At 39.9% G+C, this 21,912-nt stretch overlaps 1 protein-coding gene and 1 pseudogene across 1 annotated transcript in view; one reads left to right on the plus strand and one right to left on the minus strand.

Moving 5' to 3' along the window:
- Nucleotides 1–21,912, minus strand: part of Cse1l (chromosome segregation 1 like) — a 48,558-nt gene that overhangs the window by 7,520 nt on the left and 19,126 nt on the right. The window contains exons 4-17 of the mRNA XM_006993531.4: nucleotides 19,331–19,432; nucleotides 19,104–19,249; nucleotides 18,715–18,805; nucleotides 16,287–16,394; nucleotides 14,060–14,152; nucleotides 11,392–11,559; nucleotides 11,158–11,287; nucleotides 10,185–10,250; nucleotides 8,975–9,177; nucleotides 8,209–8,293; nucleotides 6,449–6,510; nucleotides 3,950–4,086; nucleotides 2,819–2,922; nucleotides 1,301–1,398 (exon numbers count right to left, since the gene is read on the minus strand). Coding sequence (XP_006993593.1) covers nucleotides 1,301–1,398; nucleotides 2,819–2,922; nucleotides 3,950–4,086; nucleotides 6,449–6,510; nucleotides 8,209–8,293; nucleotides 8,975–9,177; nucleotides 10,185–10,250; nucleotides 11,158–11,287; nucleotides 11,392–11,559; nucleotides 14,060–14,152; nucleotides 16,287–16,394; nucleotides 18,715–18,805; nucleotides 19,104–19,249; nucleotides 19,331–19,432 — 1,593 coding nt within the window. The remainder of the gene's footprint in view (nucleotides 1–1,300; nucleotides 1,399–2,818; nucleotides 2,923–3,949; nucleotides 4,087–6,448; nucleotides 6,511–8,208; nucleotides 8,294–8,974; nucleotides 9,178–10,184; nucleotides 10,251–11,157; nucleotides 11,288–11,391; nucleotides 11,560–14,059; nucleotides 14,153–16,286; nucleotides 16,395–18,714; nucleotides 18,806–19,103; nucleotides 19,250–19,330; nucleotides 19,433–21,912) is intronic.
- Nucleotides 7,023–7,318, plus strand: LOC102923884 (large ribosomal subunit protein eL36 pseudogene; annotated as a pseudogene).

Consider the following 21,912-nt stretch of genomic DNA (forward strand, 5'->3'; position numbering starts at 1 on the left):
TCCTAGGAGAGCCACACTGTAGGCAGGGGGAAAAGCACATTCCGGCTCTACCAGACCTTGACACCTGTGTGCACAGGCTGCTGACTCTCAACAATAGCAATCTTCCTATTTTCTCAAAAGCTCTTAGAAAGCCACCATGAGCTGGTTAGAGCGGGAGGGAGCGTGTGTGTGTGTGTGTGTGTGTGTGTGTGTGTGTGTGTGTGTGTGTGTGTGTGTGTGTGTGTGTGTGTGTGATGTCATACAACATTGCTTTGTTCTCCCTCATTTCCTTAACTCCCAAAGCAGTTCTGCACCAAGAACGCAGGTAGAAAATAATCAGTCTGTTGTCCAACTCTAATACTTGCTCATTTTTTAAGAGAAAGGGTCTCATTCTGTAATCCTGGCTGCTCTGAAACTTAAGAGACCAACCTGCCTCTGCCTCCTGAGTGCTGGCATTAAAGGCATGAGCCACCATAACCCACCGACTCCACTACTTATTATGAATTCAAATAACTTTCAGAGCATAATCAAGATCATGCATGTATAACAAAATTCTTACCAGGTGTGGTAACACATGCCTTTAGTCCTAGTACCATGAAGGCAGGCTGGTAATCCCTGAGTTTGAGGTCAGCCTGCTCTATATAGCAAAAACTTACATCAAAAAAAGAAAAGAAAAATTCTGTCACCCTTAAACTCTTTATTTTAAAAATATAGTATCCATGTTTATATATGAATGCAAAATTTTTGGCCAAAGAACTTTATTTAATGGAAATAAGGGTAAGGAAGAAGAGACACATAAACCTGTCATTTTCTAAGTCCAGAATCTTTCATGTTCATTAGTGCAAAGGCTCTCTTACTCCACTTAAAATAGAAGCAGGATCATTCACTTTCTTAATTTCACAATGAGTATGTCAATTTTGTTATGAGAACAAAAACATATATTGGCTTCTGAGCCTATACTTAAAATGTGGTGATACATTTCCAACCTAATGTGTGTCCCCATACATGTCTTCCATAAAAGCATGCCAACTTGAGGCCAGAAGAATGCACAGACCTCCAACAACACCTGGCCTGGCGTCAAAGGGCTGTGAGCCCAAATAGTTCACAGGAAGTTAAAAGGCAATCCCATGGGCTGGTGAGACGGCTCAGCAGGGCAAAGGCACTTGCTGACAAGCCTGACAATATGAGTTCAATCCCTGGAACCAACATGACGTAAGTTGTTCTCTCACCTCCACACACATGTCGTAGTGTGAGTACACCCACATACACATACACAGTAAATGTTTTTAGAAATGCAACCTCATTCTTAACTGGCTGTTACCTTACTAACTGCTAACAGCTTCTGTGTGAGCTGAGTGATCAGAGTAGGGATATAGGGGATTATGGCTTCTTGCAGGAGGGAGAAACTTCTCATGATAGCTGTAAAATATAAAAACAGCACAAACAGTTTAGTTAATCATTAAAATAAAAGTGATTGGAGGGAAAGGCCACTAATTCATCAAATTAACATCTAAGAGGCTTAAATATCCCCTATATACCTTCCTCCACTTAACGATGTTTCCCTTCCTTTTCTATCAGGCTAAAGGCTGGCAACATTCAGATGGGGAAGACTACTAAAGCACTTTAAGAGACCAAGGCTCAAAGAATTCAAGAAGGGACAACAAACATTACTCAATAGTAGAGGAGCAGACAGAGGAGGAAGAAGGAGCAGCGGGGTGGCGAGGGTGGCGAGGGCAGCGAACCACAGCATTCCGTGAACAGACCTCTAGCTTATGTTTTTCAACTAGAAAACACTGGCAGAACTTTTAGCCAAGATCTAGAATAAACACAGTCTCAGCTCAGCTCACAGGAAACTAAGAGAAAACATCAGCTACGGATCTCCTTAAAGACATTAAAAAGCTAATGTATAGAGTCCACACTGTAAAACTTTGCATATCAACAGGTGCCTAAAAACATGTGGAACAGGAGAGGCACGTATTGGTAAGCTAAATAAAAGATCATTATCATTATGTAGATTCATTTCCAGAGTCAGTGTTTAATATAAAAAGGCCTACTACCAAATACTAGTCCTAAGCAACAGAACCTCATGTCTCTTGACTCCAAGATGTGGGCAAGATGTTTCCTCTACCTGAACAAAGACTCATCTCAACAGAGCCTGAGTTAAGGCAGAGGATGTGACAGTATTTACTGAGAAGGTAATGTACTGTGCACACTAGGAACACAGTAACAAAGACCATAGATTACTTTGCTGTCCTCATGGTGTCGAAACCCACAAATACACAGCTTGATGTAAAGACACATATATGCACCCCCCAAAGTCCTGATGGGACCTGGAAGATCAGGGAGTTCCTCTGGTAAACACAAGTCTTGATCCAGAGAACAATGAGACCTTTGAGATGTGACAGTGAGAAAGGCAGATTCTCCTGCGGCAGCACATGGCAGACCACAATTGGTACCAGTGTCCCTAGAGGAGGCATGAAGCAGGACCTCGGCTTTACACTCAGCAGAACACACCTACAGAGACTATTACCTGAGCTGATCTTTGCCCTCTGAAAGTAACTCTAGGAAAAGAAAACTTAAATTTTGCTACATTTTTTTACCACAAGGAGTAGAATTTCATCAACCTAAAGTAAAACACTTTTGAAAAATGTTAGTTAATGAAGTAATATATATTGTACTTAAAAAAACAAACAATCCCCAAAATTCTTTTTTTTTTTTTTTTTGACAAACAGTCTCTGGTTCTTCAAGTATGGCAGCTGATGTAGAACTACAGAGTGTTTACCTTATAATCTGAGGGTTGATACTTAGTTATGGTCTGGACACCAAGGAAACGGCCTACCTTTCATAATATATTCATTTTCTGAAGAGCCAGGAAGTGTGAGAGCTTTGAAAAGGTTTGTTAGCAGAATCTCAACAAACGGTGCGATTTCTGCAGCTGTAAAACTATGGATGAAAAAACAGCTTTCAGTCACTGCCAACTGGGGAGTTTTTCACTGGGGAGCCCTGGGCACCTACTGCAGCACACTTCTCGGCATAAGACCAGCCTCTCTCACCACTGAGAACCGGTGGCCACGCTGCTAACTGCTCACAGGTGCTCATGTTAAATTCCTAATTAGGCACACAAGGTCAAGCATAACTGAAGAAATAAACACACCAGGTGAACTCAGTACCATCTGAACCTGTAGTCTTCTTGGCTCTTACCTACCACCATGGAGAAGAGCACCCAGAATGGGGAAGGTTTTAGACACCTTCTTCTCTTGGAAGGGCAGCACATGCTCTCTACATTCACATCTGGGCCTGAAGATGGCCCACAGGACACTTTCATCCTGAGTGACCACTGAGAGAGTCTGTGCTTAAGGCTGGGTGAAGAACGGAGCCTAAGACTGTGTTAACTAGAGCTTGGTTTCAAGAAGTAACACTGAAAAATGGCCTGAAACCGCAGACCCCTCCTCTGCATCCATCCTCATCAGGCCACAAGAGCTACTTTCTTGGCACAAAAGAATGACTCACTCAACGGAACCATATGTATGAGCTGGAACAAGAAAGAAGTGGTCAGGAGACACTGCAGAGACAGGCTGCTACACACACTGAGCTGCCCTCTGCTTTATTCTCAATCCCACAGACACTGAATACTCAGTCTCTATGTTTCCCTCTCTCCTTTGGCTGCTAGAAGACTCCAAATAAAACTTGTAGCCGCTTCATTATACAAGGCCCTCTGACACACCAGTTTTCAATCACCTTACTACTGTTATTTTCCTTTGCTCTGATTCATTATCACAATGAGTCTATTTGATAAGTTGCCTTACATCCTTTCGGAATGAGAGAAAATAAAAGAATAAAAATTATACATGTAAGTTTTTCTAAATACTAATGAGATTATGAAAACATCCAGAGACATCTCAAACCAGTAAGGTATACCTTCTGCCCTAAGCTAAAAAGTACAGGGATGAATCAGAAATCAAATACTTACAGAGTGGCGTTGTTTGGTCCTCTCATAGTAAACAGCCTTTCGAGAGCGTGTGCAGCGTAAGTATGGACAACAATACTCTCAGCCTGCAGATGACTAATCAAGAGAGGAATAGAGACTAAAAGGTGCTCTTTAGGTACCTGAAAAACACATCAACACATCTTCTAAATTCAACATTACTTAATAAAAGGCAATGGGGTGTCCTGACATTAAAAACAGCATCCCCACCACCACCCCTGCTCTGTTGTACTGTAAAAGGATATATTGGTAGGAAAGTGAAACTCGAATGGTTCAAATCCCACTCAGTTTTAAAAAGTTTTTTTTTATTTGTGTGTATGCTTGGGATGGCTGTGGAAGTGCAGCACAGCTTGCTGGAGACAGCTTTTATATGGGTTTTCAGAATTGGACTCAGGTTGCCTGGCTTGGCCACAGATGCCTTTATCTTTGAAGTATCTAATAATCTGCTAAGGGTTTATAATCTGATAAGGGCTAGAAATATGGCTCAGTAGTTAAGAGCACTACTTGCTCTTCCAGAAGACCTGGATAATTTCTAGCACCCACATGGTAGCTCACAACCATCTGTAACATCAATACCAAAGAATGTGATGTCCCACTTCTGACCGCCAAGGGTACCAGGCATATATGTGGTCTACATATGCAGTGTAGGCAAAACACTCATACACATAAAATAGTAAAAATAAATCTAACATTTTGTTTCAAGACCACTAATAAACTGCATTCAGTTGTCTTACTTTACAGAAAATTGGCAGTTATTTTTAAGTCATATACTTACATTTTAGGGTAAATTAAAGAAGTATAAATAGATTATTATTAAAGTTACATAAAAGCTGAGTATAATGGTGCATATTTATAATTCCTGAAAGTAGTATCAGAAAGTAAGGCCAGTGTGGTCTCATATTAAGTCCCAGGCCAGTCTGGGCAAATATGAGGATACTGTTGTGAAGACGAAACAAAACAAAACAAGGGAAAAAAATTATCTTAAGGTGAATTTATCCCCTTTCCAATTCTCCCTGTGAAAAAGCCTAGACACATTGTCAACTCACTAGCAATATCGCTGGAACCATATGGCAGTCTTTTCTAAGCTTCTGTTTGTTTGAGACAGAGTATCTTAAGGAACCTTGGCTGGTATGGGCCTTACTCATGGAGAACCATCCTGCTTTTGCCTCTCAGGCTCTTGAGTCCTCGGATTACAGAAATAGGCAACTATTCCTGGCTTCAGACAGTGTTCTTTCAATAAAATTTCAACCTTTGAGAGAGGCTAATCAGATCTAGCCAGGAAATGTACAAGATGAACCTGAAACATCTTGTCATTTGAGAAAACCTCTCAAAGGCTATAGAGTCTATGTCAAGAAGACAAAGAAACCTAGATAGAAGAGGCTGGTTGGCCAAAAATAGGCAGCTAAAACATCCTAAAGCCTGCATGTGTAAAGCCTACAAGAGAGTGTTTTCTATTTATTTATTGGTTTGTTTTGGAGAGAGGGTTTCTCCATGTTGTTAAAACAGGCAGCTAAAACACCCTAAAACTTGCATGTATAACCCTACAAGAGAGTGTTTTCTATTTATTTATTTGTTTATTTATTTATTGGTTTGTTTTGGAGAGGGTTTCTCCATGTAGTTTTGGTGCCTGTCCTGGATCTCGCTGTGTAGACTAGGCTGGCCTCGAACTCACAGAGATCTGCCTGCCTCTGCCTTCCGAGTGCTGGAATTAAAGGCGTGCGCCACCACCGCCCAGCCAAGTGATTGTTTTCTGTAGAGACTGATAATTATATTATCCAGTGACGCAATAATGGTGATATTAAAATACAGTAAAAATCATGAGGGTATATGTTTTGAAAGAGTAAATTAAAGAGTATTCCAAATGTATCTCAAAAAGATTTAAATGCTATTAAAAAATGAATGATGACAGTACTTTTTTACTTCACCTGATAACATGCTATTTCTAAAAGTGGACAGCTGTCATTGTGTCTGTTCTGATGGAATGAAACAAAATATTACTTAGAATGTAATACTTGGGATACTATTTTCAGTCCAGCCCCCAGCATCAACAAGATCAAAACACAGATCAACTTTTGGGTAAAGGAGTTTGCAGCCATGCCTGATATTCCATCCACAGGGAGGAAGGAGAGGACTCCTCCAGCCAGCTGTCCTCTGACCTCTGTATCTGTGCTGCTGCATGCCCATCTACCCCAGAATTTATTATTTCAAAATAGAAATATAGAGACTAGAGGAACAAGACACTACTGTTACAGAGATCAACACATGAAAACGCTTGCTTAGCATGTGAACCCATGGGTTCAATTATCAGGATAAGAAGGGGAGAAAGACAAGACATTGAAGGGAAATTAAGCATCATCTGGAATAACAGGTTACTAAAGAGGATTTTTCAGTTAGATGCAGATGTCAAATACTGATAACACAGTAGACTGGAGAAGCTGCTGCAGAAAACTATTAAATGCCAGGTGGGGAAAAAGCACTACTTACTTGATTCCTAAAAATCATAATATATTTGATACCATCAGCTTTAAGAACAGGAAACTCATTCACTATTAAAAAAACAAAAAAACAAAAACACAATTACATAAGATTACTCACAAATCAGTGACATCAGAGCTTAAATAATGGAGCTACTACTGGTCAAGTGACTGGAGTTTGGTTGCTGCGCAATGTATGTCAGTGTCCCAACAATTAAGCTGTTCTGAACTCACATCAATCAGTTGGGATTTGCTTTCAATTCCTCTAGTGAAAGAAAAACAAATTGGTGATGATAAAATACCAGCCAGCTGTTGATAATCACAAAGCCAGCTGGACAATGGCCGAACAGAAGCTACCTTATCAGACTATTGCTGAACCTGTGTGTATATACACTTTCACTGTGTAACTCTGCCTAGCCTGCAACTTGATATACATATAGACCAGGCTGGCCACAAACTCACATAAATCTGCCTGCCTCTGCCTCTGGGTACTGGAATTAAAGGCATGCTCCAGAGATATTCCAGGGTTTCTGTGTGACACTGTTCTTCCTGTCGTGGCTGCCATAGGAGAGCAGCAGCCATGGATGGCCCTACACTACCCCATGGCCGTGAGCCTCAGCAATGACTACAAGGTGAAGAAGAACACCAGCAAGCCAAGACACAGTCAGTGTCTCAGGGACCTCAACAAGCACACTAAGTTCTTGCAGGACATGACCTGGGAGTTATGTGGCTTGACACCCTGCTCAAGGTTTCCAAGGCCAAGCTCGTGATCAAATTTGTCAAGAAGAGGATAGGCATGCATATCTTTGCCAAGAGGAAGCAAGAAGAGCTAACCAATGTGCTGTCGGCCATGAGGAAGGCAGTAGCCAAGAAGTACTGATGACCTCCACTCATCAAAAATGTTGGTGCCACCAAAAAAAAAAAGTATGCTCCACTATGCCTCATTATGTACATACCTTTTATCAAAAAAATTTAAGGGATTATCTCAATTTACATCAGCACACTCAAACATAGGAAACTTTTCTTATCATTTTCACATACTCTGAAACTAAATTTGATTTCTTCAATTGTTATTTTGAGAGACAGAATATGATCCATCCTCATCAGCGTTGAACTTGTCCTGTTACTTTCTTTAGAAGTCTATAAAGTCCTATTTTCCTGCCTCAGCCTTGAAAATACTGGGATTATAAATATAACTCACCACACCTGGGTGAGAACTTTTATTTTTACTTTAATTAATTAACTCCTTGCTTTTTATTTTGAGACAGTGTCTCGCTGTAGCTATCCTGGAACTCACTGTCTAGATCAGTCTGGCCTAGAACTCAGAGACCTGGTGTCTCGTGAGTGTTGAGATTAAAGGTCCGTGCCACCAGGACTGGCTAAAATTTTTATTTAGTGTTTGTTTTTCCTGCATTTAAATATGTGCTTGGATTAAAGATGTTCACCACCCCATCTTAGAACTTTTACTTTATTTTACTTTACTTTCCTTCTTATATGAAAAAGCATAAAAATAAGAATATTCCAGGATAACAAAGCTGAGTTTCAGTCTATTGCCTTACTACTAGTTTCTTCTAAAAAAAAAAAAAAAAAAAAAGAATTGTCAGGTTAATTTTACATAGACAGGAAATGAGGAAACCGTATCATTACTGCCTCTTTGAAAATTGGGAGTAACACAGACACAAAGCCCTTGACTTCTGCCATACTATTGCAGCAAAAATAGAAGGTATAACATTATAAGGTACAGAAAAGAAACAATTTTACAAAACTCACCATTATTAGACTTTAAATCAGGAAGTATGTGATTCACAAAAAATTCAGTTAGGTTTACAAGTTCATTGGCTTGTGTAATTCCATGCTGAAAGAAAGTAAAATAACACAAATTATCTGCATATAGGATCAGAAATTTAAGCAATTTTAGAAAGCCACATCAAAAGTGGAGATGAACACTTTAAAAAAATATCCTCTGTTTTTAAGTATGAATGTTGCCTTCATGTATGTCTGTGCCCCACATGCATGTCAGGTACCTGAGGAGCCCAGAAGACGGTGTTTGGTCCCATGCAACTGGAGTTATAAATGGCTATGAACCATGTAGGTGCAGGTGCTAGAATTTGAACCCAGGTCCTCTGGAAAAATAGCCAGTGCACTTCACCACAAAGCCATCACTCCATTGTGTTTTTTCTTTTTCATTTTTGAACCAGGGTGTCTCTATGTAGCTCTGATGGTCTTGAGCTCACAATTCTCTAGTCTGGAGTGCTGGTATTATCTCTTCAGCACAGAGATAAACCCTTCAATACCCAAGTTCTTAGAAAACAAAACTGTCTTAAGACAGTAAATGTTAATCATGTTTTATACATAGTCTCTGCTGAGGTAATGAGGCAGCATGGACAAAGAGGTTAGCACTCAGTTCATCCACATGAAGCTTGGTAGAAGAGTATATTAAGAGCAACAGTCTGCATTAGCAGAAATACATTATTTCTTTATAAGTCCTGAGCTTGCCAAGATGTTCCAGAAACAAAACCAACAAGAAAAGATTTACCTTCTGTGTTTGGGCTTTTGATGCCAAAGATGTGACAAGGTAAATGGCTGCATCTTTGTGTTTCCAGTTGACAGATGGATTTTTTGCATATTCCTGGAGCATAGAATTAACATAACCAGAGAAGATTCCTGTCACAGGACCTTCAAAAAATTTGCATAATCCTCGTACAAGATCACAAGCAGCCCTGCGTCTAGTATCAATATCTATAAAATTGAAAGAAAATGTATCTTGGAAAAAAGAAGCAACCAGTCCAGTTTCTAAGAAACTGTCAGCAGCACAACAAAGAGAACCCATTGAACCCACTTTTTTCCTATAAAAAAACACTAAATGAGAACACACCTAAAGTGGTTATAATATCATAGATCCTATAAAGAACATTTTGAAAAGACAAAAGGTTTAAGACTTTTTTTTTGTTTTGATAAGGACTGAAGCCAGGTAATCAATGTACTGATGTAAGGACTCTACTAAGAACTTGATTTTTTGATACAGGGTTACTTACATATAGCACGGGATGGCTTCAAACTTGCTGTGTAGTTGAGGATCACCTCAAACTTTTTTTTGTTTTTGTTTTTGTTTTTTTGAGACAAGGGTTCCCTGTGTAGCTTTGGAGCCTAGGTATGCGTTCCTGTGCATACACAAGTATTTTTAGTGTGTATAGGCTAAAAGTTAACGTTGAGTGTCTTCCTTGATCACTTTATACTTTTTAAAAATTATGTGTGTATATACAAGTATGAAAGAGGAAGAGGGAGCGAGAGAGAGGAAAGAGACAGATACAAGGGTTGGGGATAGAAAAGGAAAACTTTTTTTCCCCCCAAAGCTGAGGACTGAACCTAGGGCGTTGCCTTTCTAGGCAAGCGCTCTACCACTGAGCTAAATCCCCAACCCTGGAAAACATTCTTTTTTTTTTTTTTTTAAAGATTTACTTATTTATTATGTATACAGTATTCTGCCTGCATGTGTCCCTCCAGGCCAGAAGAGGGCACCAGATCTCATTACAGTGGTTGTGAGCCACTATGTGATTGCTAGGAACTGAACTCAAGACCTCTGGAAGAGCAGTTGGTGCTCTTAACCACTGAGCCATCTCTCCAGCCCAAAAACATTCTTAATAAAAGCTAAAATTATACTATTAGCCACTTCCCACATTTATTAGAAAAAAAGCCTTAAAAATGGCTTGCTAAGTGACTAGTAACTAAAAAACCCAAATACATACCAGAGCCTTCCAAATCCCTTCTTATGTACTCCTCAGAATTATCTTCAAATGCTTCTTCATCAGCAGCTACAGAGAAAGTTGATTCTTTCAGATAGCCTCCAGAGAACACACATCATCACACTCTACACCTGAGCATCAGAACTACTGCTGTTTTACAAGTATTCTTTCACTAGGACTTGCACAGCAAACACTCCAGTATTAGGCAAATCATAATTGTAATAAAGAATAGGATTCCTAAACTCCATGTTCACCTCCAACATTAAAAAGTTTAGGCATCATTCTAAGAATACCTTCTATTTTGTCAGTAAGTACATTACAATAAAACATAACTGTATTCACTATTATTTGATAAAATATTTCATTGATAAACAGAAGTAGAGCAGACATTGTCAGAATAAAGATCTGTCCTTCAGATGTGGCTGGAAAACTCCCAAATGAAACAAAGTCCCCCTTAGCTTCCTGCTGTTCCAGCTGAGCCCTGAGCAGCACTGGGTGCCTGGGTAACACACAACCCAAACCCCCACCTTCCTACTAGAGAGGAGAAATACAGGCTCCATTTTAAACACACAAGGCAGGCATCTATCTTCAAGTCAACTGTTTTCAAAACTCCTTATTTATCTTAGTGAAACATTAGAAGTAGTTACAATTCTAAAATTAAACAATTTCATGAATTTGAGATTATTTCTCACTGTCTCTTTTTTTTAAATAAAAGAAACAACAACAACACCACACACACAATCATAGCAACAATCATTTCACAGCTGTTACATTTTCTACCTTGGTTTAAAAACCAGGTAATATCTAGCAGTTTAAAAAAATGAAATCTTACAGTTAGAAGACATTTCAATAAATTGATGTTAAACACCGTTAAAACAGGAGAGGAAACTGGGGATCATGCCTAGATCCCCAGTTTGTACACTTTGAAGAATAGCTTTTACTCCCCTGAGAGCCCTTTCCATTTTGCCATAATTACCTCTAAATTCCATGTTAGGCACAATAACCTTTTCACAGATACTTGTCAGCGTGTTCTGGTCCTCAAACAGATTCTTATAATGAGGTCTTTCGCAAACTGAAGCCAGAAATTGAATTGCATTACTTACCAACTGAAACAAAACACAAAAATAAGAATACATTTACAAGCAAAACTAATTTTTTTTGTATGAAATAAACATGGAAGGAACATATCCTGTCTCTATCATCACCTTACCAAATCATATTTAACCTCTTGACCAGTTGTAACTAGTAAATTCCAGATGGCTGTGACAAAACGAGGCAGGTACCGCTGAAATTCTTCATCATACTTTTGTGCATAGAGAGCAGCATTATCACAAATCTGAGATTTTAAAAGCTCCAATAAGCCTGCTTCCTCTTCATCCTCACATGAAAGAAAAGACAAAACTCAAACATACAGCTTTTAAAGGAAGGAGAGAAGCTAAAATTCAGGCATAGGCATCTTAAAATTTAAATCCAAACCAATTATTGCACTGCATTTGTGCTACCATCAATCTATGCAAGGTTTTCAAATAAACAAGTGATAAAAAACATTATTAATACTGACAGTAACTCTCAACACTCCAACTTTTAGTTTTTCAAGACAAAGTTTCTCCATGTAGCCCTGCCTGACCTGGAACTAGTCTGCAGAGTAGGCAGTCCTCAAACTCACAGAGATCTGCCTGCAAGTTGGAGGATCTGAATTATGCCAGAGCTCTGTACAGAGAATGAATGCCTCTACAAATCAGAAATGAGTTTTCAAGTCAGAATCAAAACAGATAGTGACTCTTCCTACTCCACAAGGTCCAAGCACCTACTTCCATTTGCTGGAAAATGCCTGCACCTGACTCCTAAAGGCATGCATCACCATGGCCTCCTCCTCTATTAAAAATAAAGTCTTTCAACATGTCCTAGGCGAGCCTCAAACTAATGATCCTTTGACCTTAACATCCGAAGCACTTGAATTATAGGCAAGCATGATAACACCTAGATAGATTTTCACAAATTTTTAAGTTGAGTAAAGCCTTTTCTCCTTATTGCTGATAATGAAGCATTTCAAATATACGATTGAAAAATATCTGGAGACTAGAGAAACATCTCAGTGATTAAGAACACTTCTCAGCCAGGCGGTGGTGGTGGCGGCGGCGGCGGCGCACGCCTTTAATCCCAGCTCCCAGGAGGCAGAGCCAGGCGATCTCTCTGAGTTCAAGGCCAGCCTGGTCTACAAAGCGAGTTCCAAAACTACAGAGAAACCCTGTCTCGAAAAACAAACCAACCAACCAACCAACCAACCAAAGAACACTTCCCATTCCTGCTGAGGATCCAGATCAATTCCTAGTAGCCACATGGCAATTCACAACCATCGATAACCTCAGTTCCAGGATATACATGATACACATTTGTATGTGTAAGCAAAACATTCACACACATAAAATTTAAAAACCTAAAACAGAAAAATAATCCTATAGAAGCTTGAACAATAATAATAATCATATATCATACTTTCTGTAACATGGGCTTTTAAAAACTATCTTATTATTATCAAGTTTTATGTACATAGGTATTTTGCCTGTATGTATGCCTGTGTATCACATGTGTGCCTGGTGCCAGTGGAGACCAGAAGAGAGCATTGGATTCCCTGGAAGTGGAGTAACAGATGGTTGCAAGCCAGCATGTGGGTACTGGTAACTAAACATAGGTTCTCTGTAAGAGCAGCTGGTGCTCTTAACTATTAAGCAATCACACCAGTGTACCCCAATTTTAATATTATGCTGCTGCCCCACAAAGGATTATCATTTTATTAATAAACATACTAAAATGTGTAATGCCCCATCTCCAAACAAATTAACACTAAGATTTGTGTGAGTAATACTTTGCTATAAAATATTAAACAGCAGGGGAAACAGGACAAAAAGCTTCTCTTGTAGGCCTGGGTTCAGTTCCCAGTATCCACACAGAACTTCATAACCACTGTCAACTCCAGTTCCAGGGATCTAACATCCTCTTCTGGCCTCTGCAAGCACTACACGAATGTGGTGCATATACTGAATGCAGGCAAACACTAGCACACATAAAACATTTTGATTAATATAACATTAAGTTGAGTTCACCAACTGCATTGAAACTGACTAGTACAGTCTCTCCTTGTTGTGCCCCTCATGATTTGAGTCCAAACCTGAGTGACTCTGAGGACATTTTTGATTAACTGTATGGAGCAGTATTTCCTCCACGTACTATTTCCTCCACAGTATATGAGTTGGACATTTCTCAGCCCTTATGAACTGTACAAATTCATGCTAGAAAATAAATAAACAATAAACTATTAAGTCGGGAATGGTGAAGGTACGCTTTCAATCCCTGCACTTGGGAAGCAGAGACAAACGCACGTTGAGTTCAAGGCCAGCCAGGTCTATAAGCAAGTTCCAGGACAACCAGGGATACACAGAGAGACCCTGCCTCAAAGGCGGAAAAGAAATCAAGCATGGCAACATGTGCTATGATCTGCTGAGCTACCTTGCAAGCTCTCTCCACCCCTCCTTTTTCCCATGAGACAGTCTCATAATCCAGAGTGGCCTTAGACCCGAGAATGACACTGAACTCTGACACAGTACTCTCAATCTTCTGACAGCACTGGGATTATAGGAAGGTAGGCCCATAATGGTAAATTTCCTACATATCACACCGTCAAATATTTCTTACATTTGTGGAATTTTATCTATTAACAATCTAACAGTAAGTCAGTCTTCAGACTAATTATTTTTGGTGCTGTTTTGAACCCAGGGCCCACTCATGCTAAGCAAACATTCCAATATTGCATTTTATCTATACACTGAAATAATTCTTAATGAAGGAAAAAAGACTTTGACAATATTTTAAATACTTACATCAGTCTGTAGGAGCTTATTATCCAATGTCAAGAGGGTATGAAAATTGTTCATCCAAGTTTCCATATTATCTTCAAAGAATTCAGGGAGATCCTGAGGGATAACCAAGGACTTCTGGTTAAACTGAATAGATGAATCTATTTCCCCACTAAGACACACATTTGCTCATGCCTGTAGGCTCAAGTGATCCTGCTCCTTCTGTGACTGGCAGTTGTATAATCAGTCTGATAGTCTGATGTCTGTCCTACATTGATAGGCCTTCGAAAATCACACTCATTACCAACACAGCATCCCTCTCCCCCAATTCCCTTCCAGCTACTGAGCTTCTTGTAAAATGACCAGCAGTCCAGACTCTGACCTCCTGCACAGTTGCTGATTTTCTCTAGCATAGTACAATACTGTGTTCCGAACCACTGCATTTCCCGGCAGTGACAACTCAAGCTTATTTTTCTGGATTTTTCAAATAAAAACAAAACAAAACAAAATGATAACAACAAAAACCCAGTAGTACTCACTTAAGGACTTTGCTATCCAGTTCAACACATACATGGGGTCTATTGTTTGGAGACATTTGTCACCTTTACCTAATAAAAATGCCATTTCCTTTGGTGAAGGCCCCACCCCAACTGCAAATACTGTCATGTTCTGAGTGTAAGAATAGGCACAGAATACACAGTACAAAGGCCAAACCTGGTTCCTCTATTTTGGCACATGTATGTGCATCAGTTAATACCCCTCCTTGTCCTGAAGCTCTGCTTCAAAAATCTTTGCATCAAGAACAGGACACACAGCATATGTGTGCACACACACAGAAAAAGAAACTTGAAATAAAGAAAGCTGAAGAGAAACTCAGAGATTAAGAGCATGTGCTGCTCTTAGAATCAGAGTTTGGGTTCCAACACCCACGTGGTGAGTCCCAAACACCTGCAACTCCAGTACCAGGGGATTCAAACGAAGCCCTTTTCTGACCTGTACAGGCATCCACACACATGGCACACCCTCAGACACACAATAAATAAAAATAATAAACAGAGAATTTTTTCTAAAAGGAATAACTGGAGATGGTATCTTCGTAACCAGCATGATAGACATCCCCTGCTGTAATTCAGTGGTCCCCAGCATTTCCTCTGACATGTCTTTGGTTTTAATTCCTGTCAGAGCTTCCCCCCTTTCTCACAAGCCTACAATGAGATGGCTCAGTGGTTAAGAGCACCTGCTGCTCTTTCAGAACACCTAAGTCTGGGCCCTAGCACCCACATGACGACTCTCAACTACCTGTAACTCCAGCCCACTTCTGGCCTCCACAGGCATCCATACACACTTGGCATACATTCACACATACACATAGAAAAATCTTTCAAACATTAAAAATCACATTCATTGGCCGGGCGTGGTGGCGCACGCCTTTAATCCCAGCACTCGGGAGGCAGAGCCAGGCGGATCTCTGTGAGTTCGAGGCCAGCCTGGGCTACCAAGTGAGCTCCAGGAAAGGCGCAAAGCTACACAGAGAAACCCTGTCTCGAAAAAAACCAAAAAAAAAAAAAAAAAAAATCACATTCATGTATTATTTTTTCTCTGTGTGCACACATGTTCATCCACAGGCACAGCAGACACAGAGGTCAGAAGATGTTCAGGAGCTGGCCTTCTCCTTCCACCATGTGTATCCTGGGGGTCAACTTCAAAGAAGTACCTTGAAATGTTGAGCTATCTTACTGGCATTCAGAAATCTAATTCTGTAATGATTTACAAAAGAGTTGGGGCAGGAGGAGTGGGGAGAGATGCTGAAGAGATGGCTAAGTGATTTTTGGTTCCAGTACCCATAAAGCTACTCACAATTGTCTAAAATTTCAGTTCTGATGTCAAGCCATCACTCCAACCCCCAATTCTAAAATGATATGATTTTTGAGGTCTTCCTCTTGTTCATTTACATAAATAGTTTCTTAGGATTATCTTCACAGTGTGCTAACAGTGTATTCACTGTAGACCCACGAGAGGGAAAAGGCTCTGACGCAGCTTCACTGGATACACAGAATGTAGCCTTTCCCGATTACCACCACCTCCAAACACTAGTAAAAACAACCCTGTGGATGTGTGAAGAACAGAGAGGAAAAAAATCCCTATAAAACAAAACATGAGAAAAGGTTCGGAAAAGCAGTCTTGCCAGGTGGAATGTATATTTAAAGTTAAAAGAGACAGAACCAAAAACAAGAAACCAAGTGAAACTTACCTGAAAGTTTAAACTATAGAACAATTTTGAGATCAAGATCAAAGAGGAAAAAAGAATCCTCAGGGCAGAGGCGTCATTTGCATGGGTACTACACAATTCAATGGTAGCCTGGAAAGGAATTTAGGAACACAGTTTTAGTGTGTCATAAAAGCCAGCATGCTGAGCTTAGTGACATAGCCTTGTACTATGCTGAGCCTACTCAAATTTCTTCTCCAAATGAGGCCTTTAAATAGTAGCATTTATTCACCTAAAGAGATTCTGAAAAATAAGTTTAAAGTGTATACTTTTAATTTGACTGTAACAGCAAGCACTACTGAAGAATCCAAATTTGAACACTCTGAGCATCTTTCCATTACCTATGTACACATATATAAATACTAAACAAAAAGCATTTCCACATGCACTCATTAAGAAATTCTTCTACCCTTTGGTATTTAGATCGTTTCCAACTGAACATTATCCTAACTGCAGCAATGCGTTTTGTACACAATGTTTTGCATGTCTCTACTTTTGAGTATGAGATTCTACATGAGTAGTACAAAACAACAGCACAGTAATGGGGTTGGGAGGCCAGAGATCTGCATAGAACCCAGACTCCACTGCTCATAAGGAATATTACTCTAGTGATGAGTTACAGCTGGGTGTGGTCAAGCAAGCCTGTGATCCAAGTACAAGCAGAAGGATTCCAAGGTTCAAGGGATGCATGAGCTACATCAGACCTAGTCACAAAAATACTTGGGGGTGGGGTAGGGCGGCGCACACGTAGGATGGAGGTAGAACAAAGACATGCAGGAAGCCAACACATAAAAACCTTGTTGGGGACAGTGCATGCATGTAACCTAGCTACTTGGAAGGTAAAGCCAGGATTGCCAGGAGTTCAAGGTCATCATGACATAGTAGGTTCAAGGATAGCCTGAACTATAAGAGACTATCTTAAAAATAAACAAGAGCCAAGTGTAGTATACCTCACACCTTTAATGCTAGCACAGGTGAGTCACTAAGTTCAAGGCCAATTTGGTCTACATGCTAGGTTCTAGGCCTGCCAGGGCTACATAGTGAGATCCTGGAAAGAAAAATGTAGTGGCATCTAACTTCTAATTCCTGGACCCAAAGACTGGTGGATCTCTTTTGTTTGAGGCCAGCTTGGTCTACAGAGTGAGTTTCAGGCCAGCCAGAGCTACCTAAAGTAGCGAAGAGGGTTAGAGAGATGACACAGTGGTTAAAAGTACTACAGTGGATAAGAACCTACAGTTCCAGGGAATCCAACAGGCTTACACATGGTACATATACATGCATGCAAGCAAAACATTCGTATACATAAAGCAAAATAAATAAATCTAAAAAAGAGACACCTTGTCTCAAAATACTGAAAGAATGCCTAATGTGTAGAGTGTACACAGCAAACAACAGGACTTTTATATGCTAAAAATTCCTGTACTTTGCACACATTTACTATGTAAATAAATGGTACTTGCTTTATTCTGGAATTTAGAATTAAAAATATTAAGGCTTTCTCAATGAACTGCCACACCCAAGAAAAGTAGCAGTATTTCTAACAGAACATTCAGAACAGTGTGTTCATTTCATTCACTGTAATTTATATAAAGCTTTTTTCTTCTCTAGACAGTCTCACCATAGAAACCAAATTGACTTGCTCATACAGCCCAGATGGCCTCAAATTTCTAATATTCCTGCCTCTGCTTCCTATGTGCTGAGATTACAGACATGTGAACTATGCCTAGACCCTGACTAAAACTTTTTCCACTGTTAGAAAATAAAAATCTCTGCCAATCCAAAGTTGGAAAATTGATTTCATTTTGTCTTAATTTTTGAAAAAATTTATCCTAACACTAAAAACCTCTGTATAAGCTCTGTATCTGAATACTGACTACTACGCAACTATCCTCTCTGAAGGCAAATGAAAAACATTTCTGCCATCAAAGGAAGCCAGACTTAAGTCCAACTCTCATTTTACTAACTGTATTTGTGTGATTTTTTTTTCTGGAAAAAAAAATGAGTTAAATTTTTTTTTTTTCAATTTTATAGAACTCTTATAAATACAAAAAACATTCTAAAGAAAGTAGCCTATTTTCTTTAAAATGATGAAATTAATTAAGTTCCACCTAAGGTCAAAAGTATGAATCTGTCTTTAGAGATACACATTCACTTACTTGGGTGAATGATAGGATGCTTGGGTTTTGTTTTGAAATATCCCTCAAAACTAAGGGAGCAGACTAACAAAGTGTCAGTAACTTAATACTTGTACAACATGGAGGCTCACTTCTCACCATGTCCATTTCTGCACAGGATTGAAATTCGTCTAAAAGAAATGCTGCACTATCAAACAAGTTAAAAAAAAAAACTCTCAAAATGTATACGCATATTTAAGCAATTTAAAATACTAGATAATTTTCAAGACATACCATACCTTAAAGAGATTAGTCAAAGGCAAAGCAAAGGCATCCAAAACAAGTTTAATCTCGGTCCATAACTCGTTTGACTTAAACTCATGACGGTATCTAGAAAATGGAGAGAAGTACAGGAGTACTACTTTCTGTTAACTCAAGTTAGATGACCAAGGACAGATGCCTAGACACCTTCACCAGATAGCCTTCTGAATTCAAAGCACAAATGTTCTAATTACCCCACAGAAAATAGGGCAGTTTGAGATGAATGTTCTTGCTCAAGAAGCAAACCCAATAACGATCTGTCTGTCACTCAAGAATATTCATACTCAAAGTAATAAGTTACATAGCAGAAAGTTACACTAATGTAACAGAAAAAGTATACTAAAAGAATAAACTTGTATATTAATACCTTTTAAAAAGTGAATGTGCTGTACGAAGGACTCCATTAATAACATGGAAATCTCCACTCTGAAAGCGATTCACCATTTCTGTCAACAAGTCAGGCCATTTCTGAGGGAAATCTTCTCTACCTATGATGCTAATAGCATCACTCAGCTAGAGAAGGAAAAGCTGGATTAGCAGAGCCTCATAAAGGAGCACACCCTCCCTGGCCTAGCCCACAAGTAGGAACATTACCTGCTTCTGAATCTGCTCCGGACTGCTCAGCATCAGATGCACTATATTGGCTTTAATAGCCACTCGATCAGCTTCACAAATTTTGTTTGGTTCATCTTCAACCTAAAAGAGAAACATCAATGAGCAAGTAGGATCGATCCACTTTCACATCCATCTGGGTTCACAGATAAAATACCAAGGAAAATGGAGGAAATGTGGCCATTCCTCAGTCTCCTCCTACAGGAACAACAACAGATTGTAGTAATCTGGCAAAAGCATGAACTCTTTCCTGAGAGAAATGCATATTTTGGTGACACCAGAGAAGTCTATGCTCAGAGTCTATCTCTCTTTCTTTCCAAGTACCTCTCTTTCTCTTAAACTTCATGTTTAAATTCTACATTAAAATATCTTTTTTTTCCTTTGGTGTTTTGAAACAGGGTTTCTCTGCGTAACAGCCCTGGGTGTCCTGGAACTCTCTCTGTAGACCAAGCTGGCCTTGAAACTCACTGAGATCCACCTGCCTCTGCCTCCCAAGAGCTGGGATTAATGGCATGCACCACTACCAATTGTCTTAAAATATATTAGAAAACACTGCTTCAAAAAAAGGGGGAAAGGGTTAGGGATTTAGCTCAGTGGTAGAGCACTTGCCTAGCAAGCACAAGGCCCTGGGTTCGGTCCTCAGCTCCAGAAAAAAAAAAGGGGGGGGGACGACACATATATTCAATTCTAAATGTAGTATCTGATATAAAAACCACTGGGGTTCTCTGACTACCTGATGCCAATTAAGAATTTGGTTCCTGCCAGGCATAAACCATGGTAAGGTGGTGCACACTTTTGATCCCAGTACTTGGGAGGCAGAGGCAGATGGATCTGAGTTTGAGGCCAGCCTGGTCTACAGAGTGAGTTCTAGAACAGCCAAGGACTACACAGAGAAACTCTGTCTCAAAAAACAACAAACAAACAAAAAACCCAAAACAAACAAACAAACAAAAAAAGATAAACAACCAGAAAAGAATTTGAGGTCTGGAATTTGAGGTCTGGGGTGCATGCATTCTCTGGAAAACACTTGACTAGGATGCATAAACTTAGGTTTGTTCCCTAGTAAAAACAAAAAGGAGAAAGGAAGGAAGGTGAATTGCTTTCAGTTCTCTATGTAAACTATACATTTGTCAATGTGCATTAATCAGTCATCTTTTGTGTGTGTGTGTGTGTGTGTGTGTGTGTGTGTGTGTGTGTGTGTGTGTGTGTGTAGGGGGGGGTTGTTTGTTTTTTGAGACAGGGTCTCTTTATGTAGCTCTGGCTGGCCTTGAACTCAGGAGTTTCACCTGCCTCTGCCTCCCAAGGCTTAAGGCACACGCCATTATGCTTCGCCAATCAGAGTCATCTTTAAAAGTTTCAACTTGCCGGCTGGTGGTGGCTTACGCCTGTAATCCCAGCACTCGGGAAGCAGAGGCGGGTGGATCTCTGTGAGTTCAAGGCCAGGCTGGTCTACAGAGTGAGTTCCAGGACAGGCTCCAAAGCTACACAGAGAAACCCTGTCTCGAAAAACCAAAAAAAAAAAAAAAAAAAAAAAAGGTGTGGTGGTATCGTGTTTCCCAAAATATTGTGCACACTAATAAACTTATCTGGGGTCAGAGACAGAACAGCCACAATATTAAACATAAAAGATAGGCAGTGGTAGCACACGCCTTTAATCCTAGCATTCCAGAGGCAGAAATCCATCTGCTCAAGGATACAGCTAAGCATGGTGACTCCCGCTTTTAATCTCAGAAAGTGAGCCTTTAATCCCAGGGAGTGGTGGTAGAAAGCAGAAAGGTATATAAGGCGTGAGGACCAGAAACTACAAGGTTTTGGCTGGTTAAGCTTTTAGGCTTTTGAGCTACAGTTCAGCTGAGACCCATTCTGGATGAGGGCTCAGGCTTCCAGTCTGAGGAAACAGGATCAGCTGAGGAACTGGCGAGGTGAGGTAGCTGTGGCTTGTTATGCTTATCTCATCTTCCAGCATTCACCCCAATAACTGGCCTCAGGTTTGATTTTATTGATAAGAACTTTTAAGATTCATGCTACAAAAAGAAGTTAAAAGCTTCAACTTCATGCTCACATTAAAGATCTTTCCTACAAACACTTCTTTTCTATTACTAGTTAAGAGTACACTCAGAGGTACACCTCTTAAAGATACTACAGACGCTCTGTTATTTTTTTTAAGATTTATTTATTTTATGTATACAAGTGCTCTGTCTGCATGTACTGACTTTATGCCAGAAGAGGGCATCAGATTCCACTAGAGATGGTTGTGAGCCACCATGTGGTTGCTGGGAATGTGGTTGCTGGGAATGTGGTTGCTCAGGACCTCTGGAAGAGCAGCTGGTGCTCTTAACCACTGAGCCATCTCTCCAGCCCCCACCCCTGGTTTTATATATCATCAAGATGCTGAGGCAGGAGGACTGCTCATGAGTTTGAGGACTGACTCAAAAAGCCCTTCCATCTCTCCTATCCTACAGAAAAGGGCATGTTTGCAAACAGGATGGACTTTCTAAATTATTTCTTTACCACACAGAACAGTATTTAATGAATAATATAAATTGCAATGGCGTTCAAAGTAG

The sequence above is a fragment of the Peromyscus maniculatus genome, chromosome 4, assembly GCF_049852395.1.
Source record: "Peromyscus maniculatus bairdii isolate BWxNUB_F1_BW_parent chromosome 4, HU_Pman_BW_mat_3.1, whole genome shotgun sequence".
Taxonomy (NCBI): Eukaryota; Metazoa; Chordata; class Mammalia; order Rodentia; family Cricetidae; genus Peromyscus; species Peromyscus maniculatus.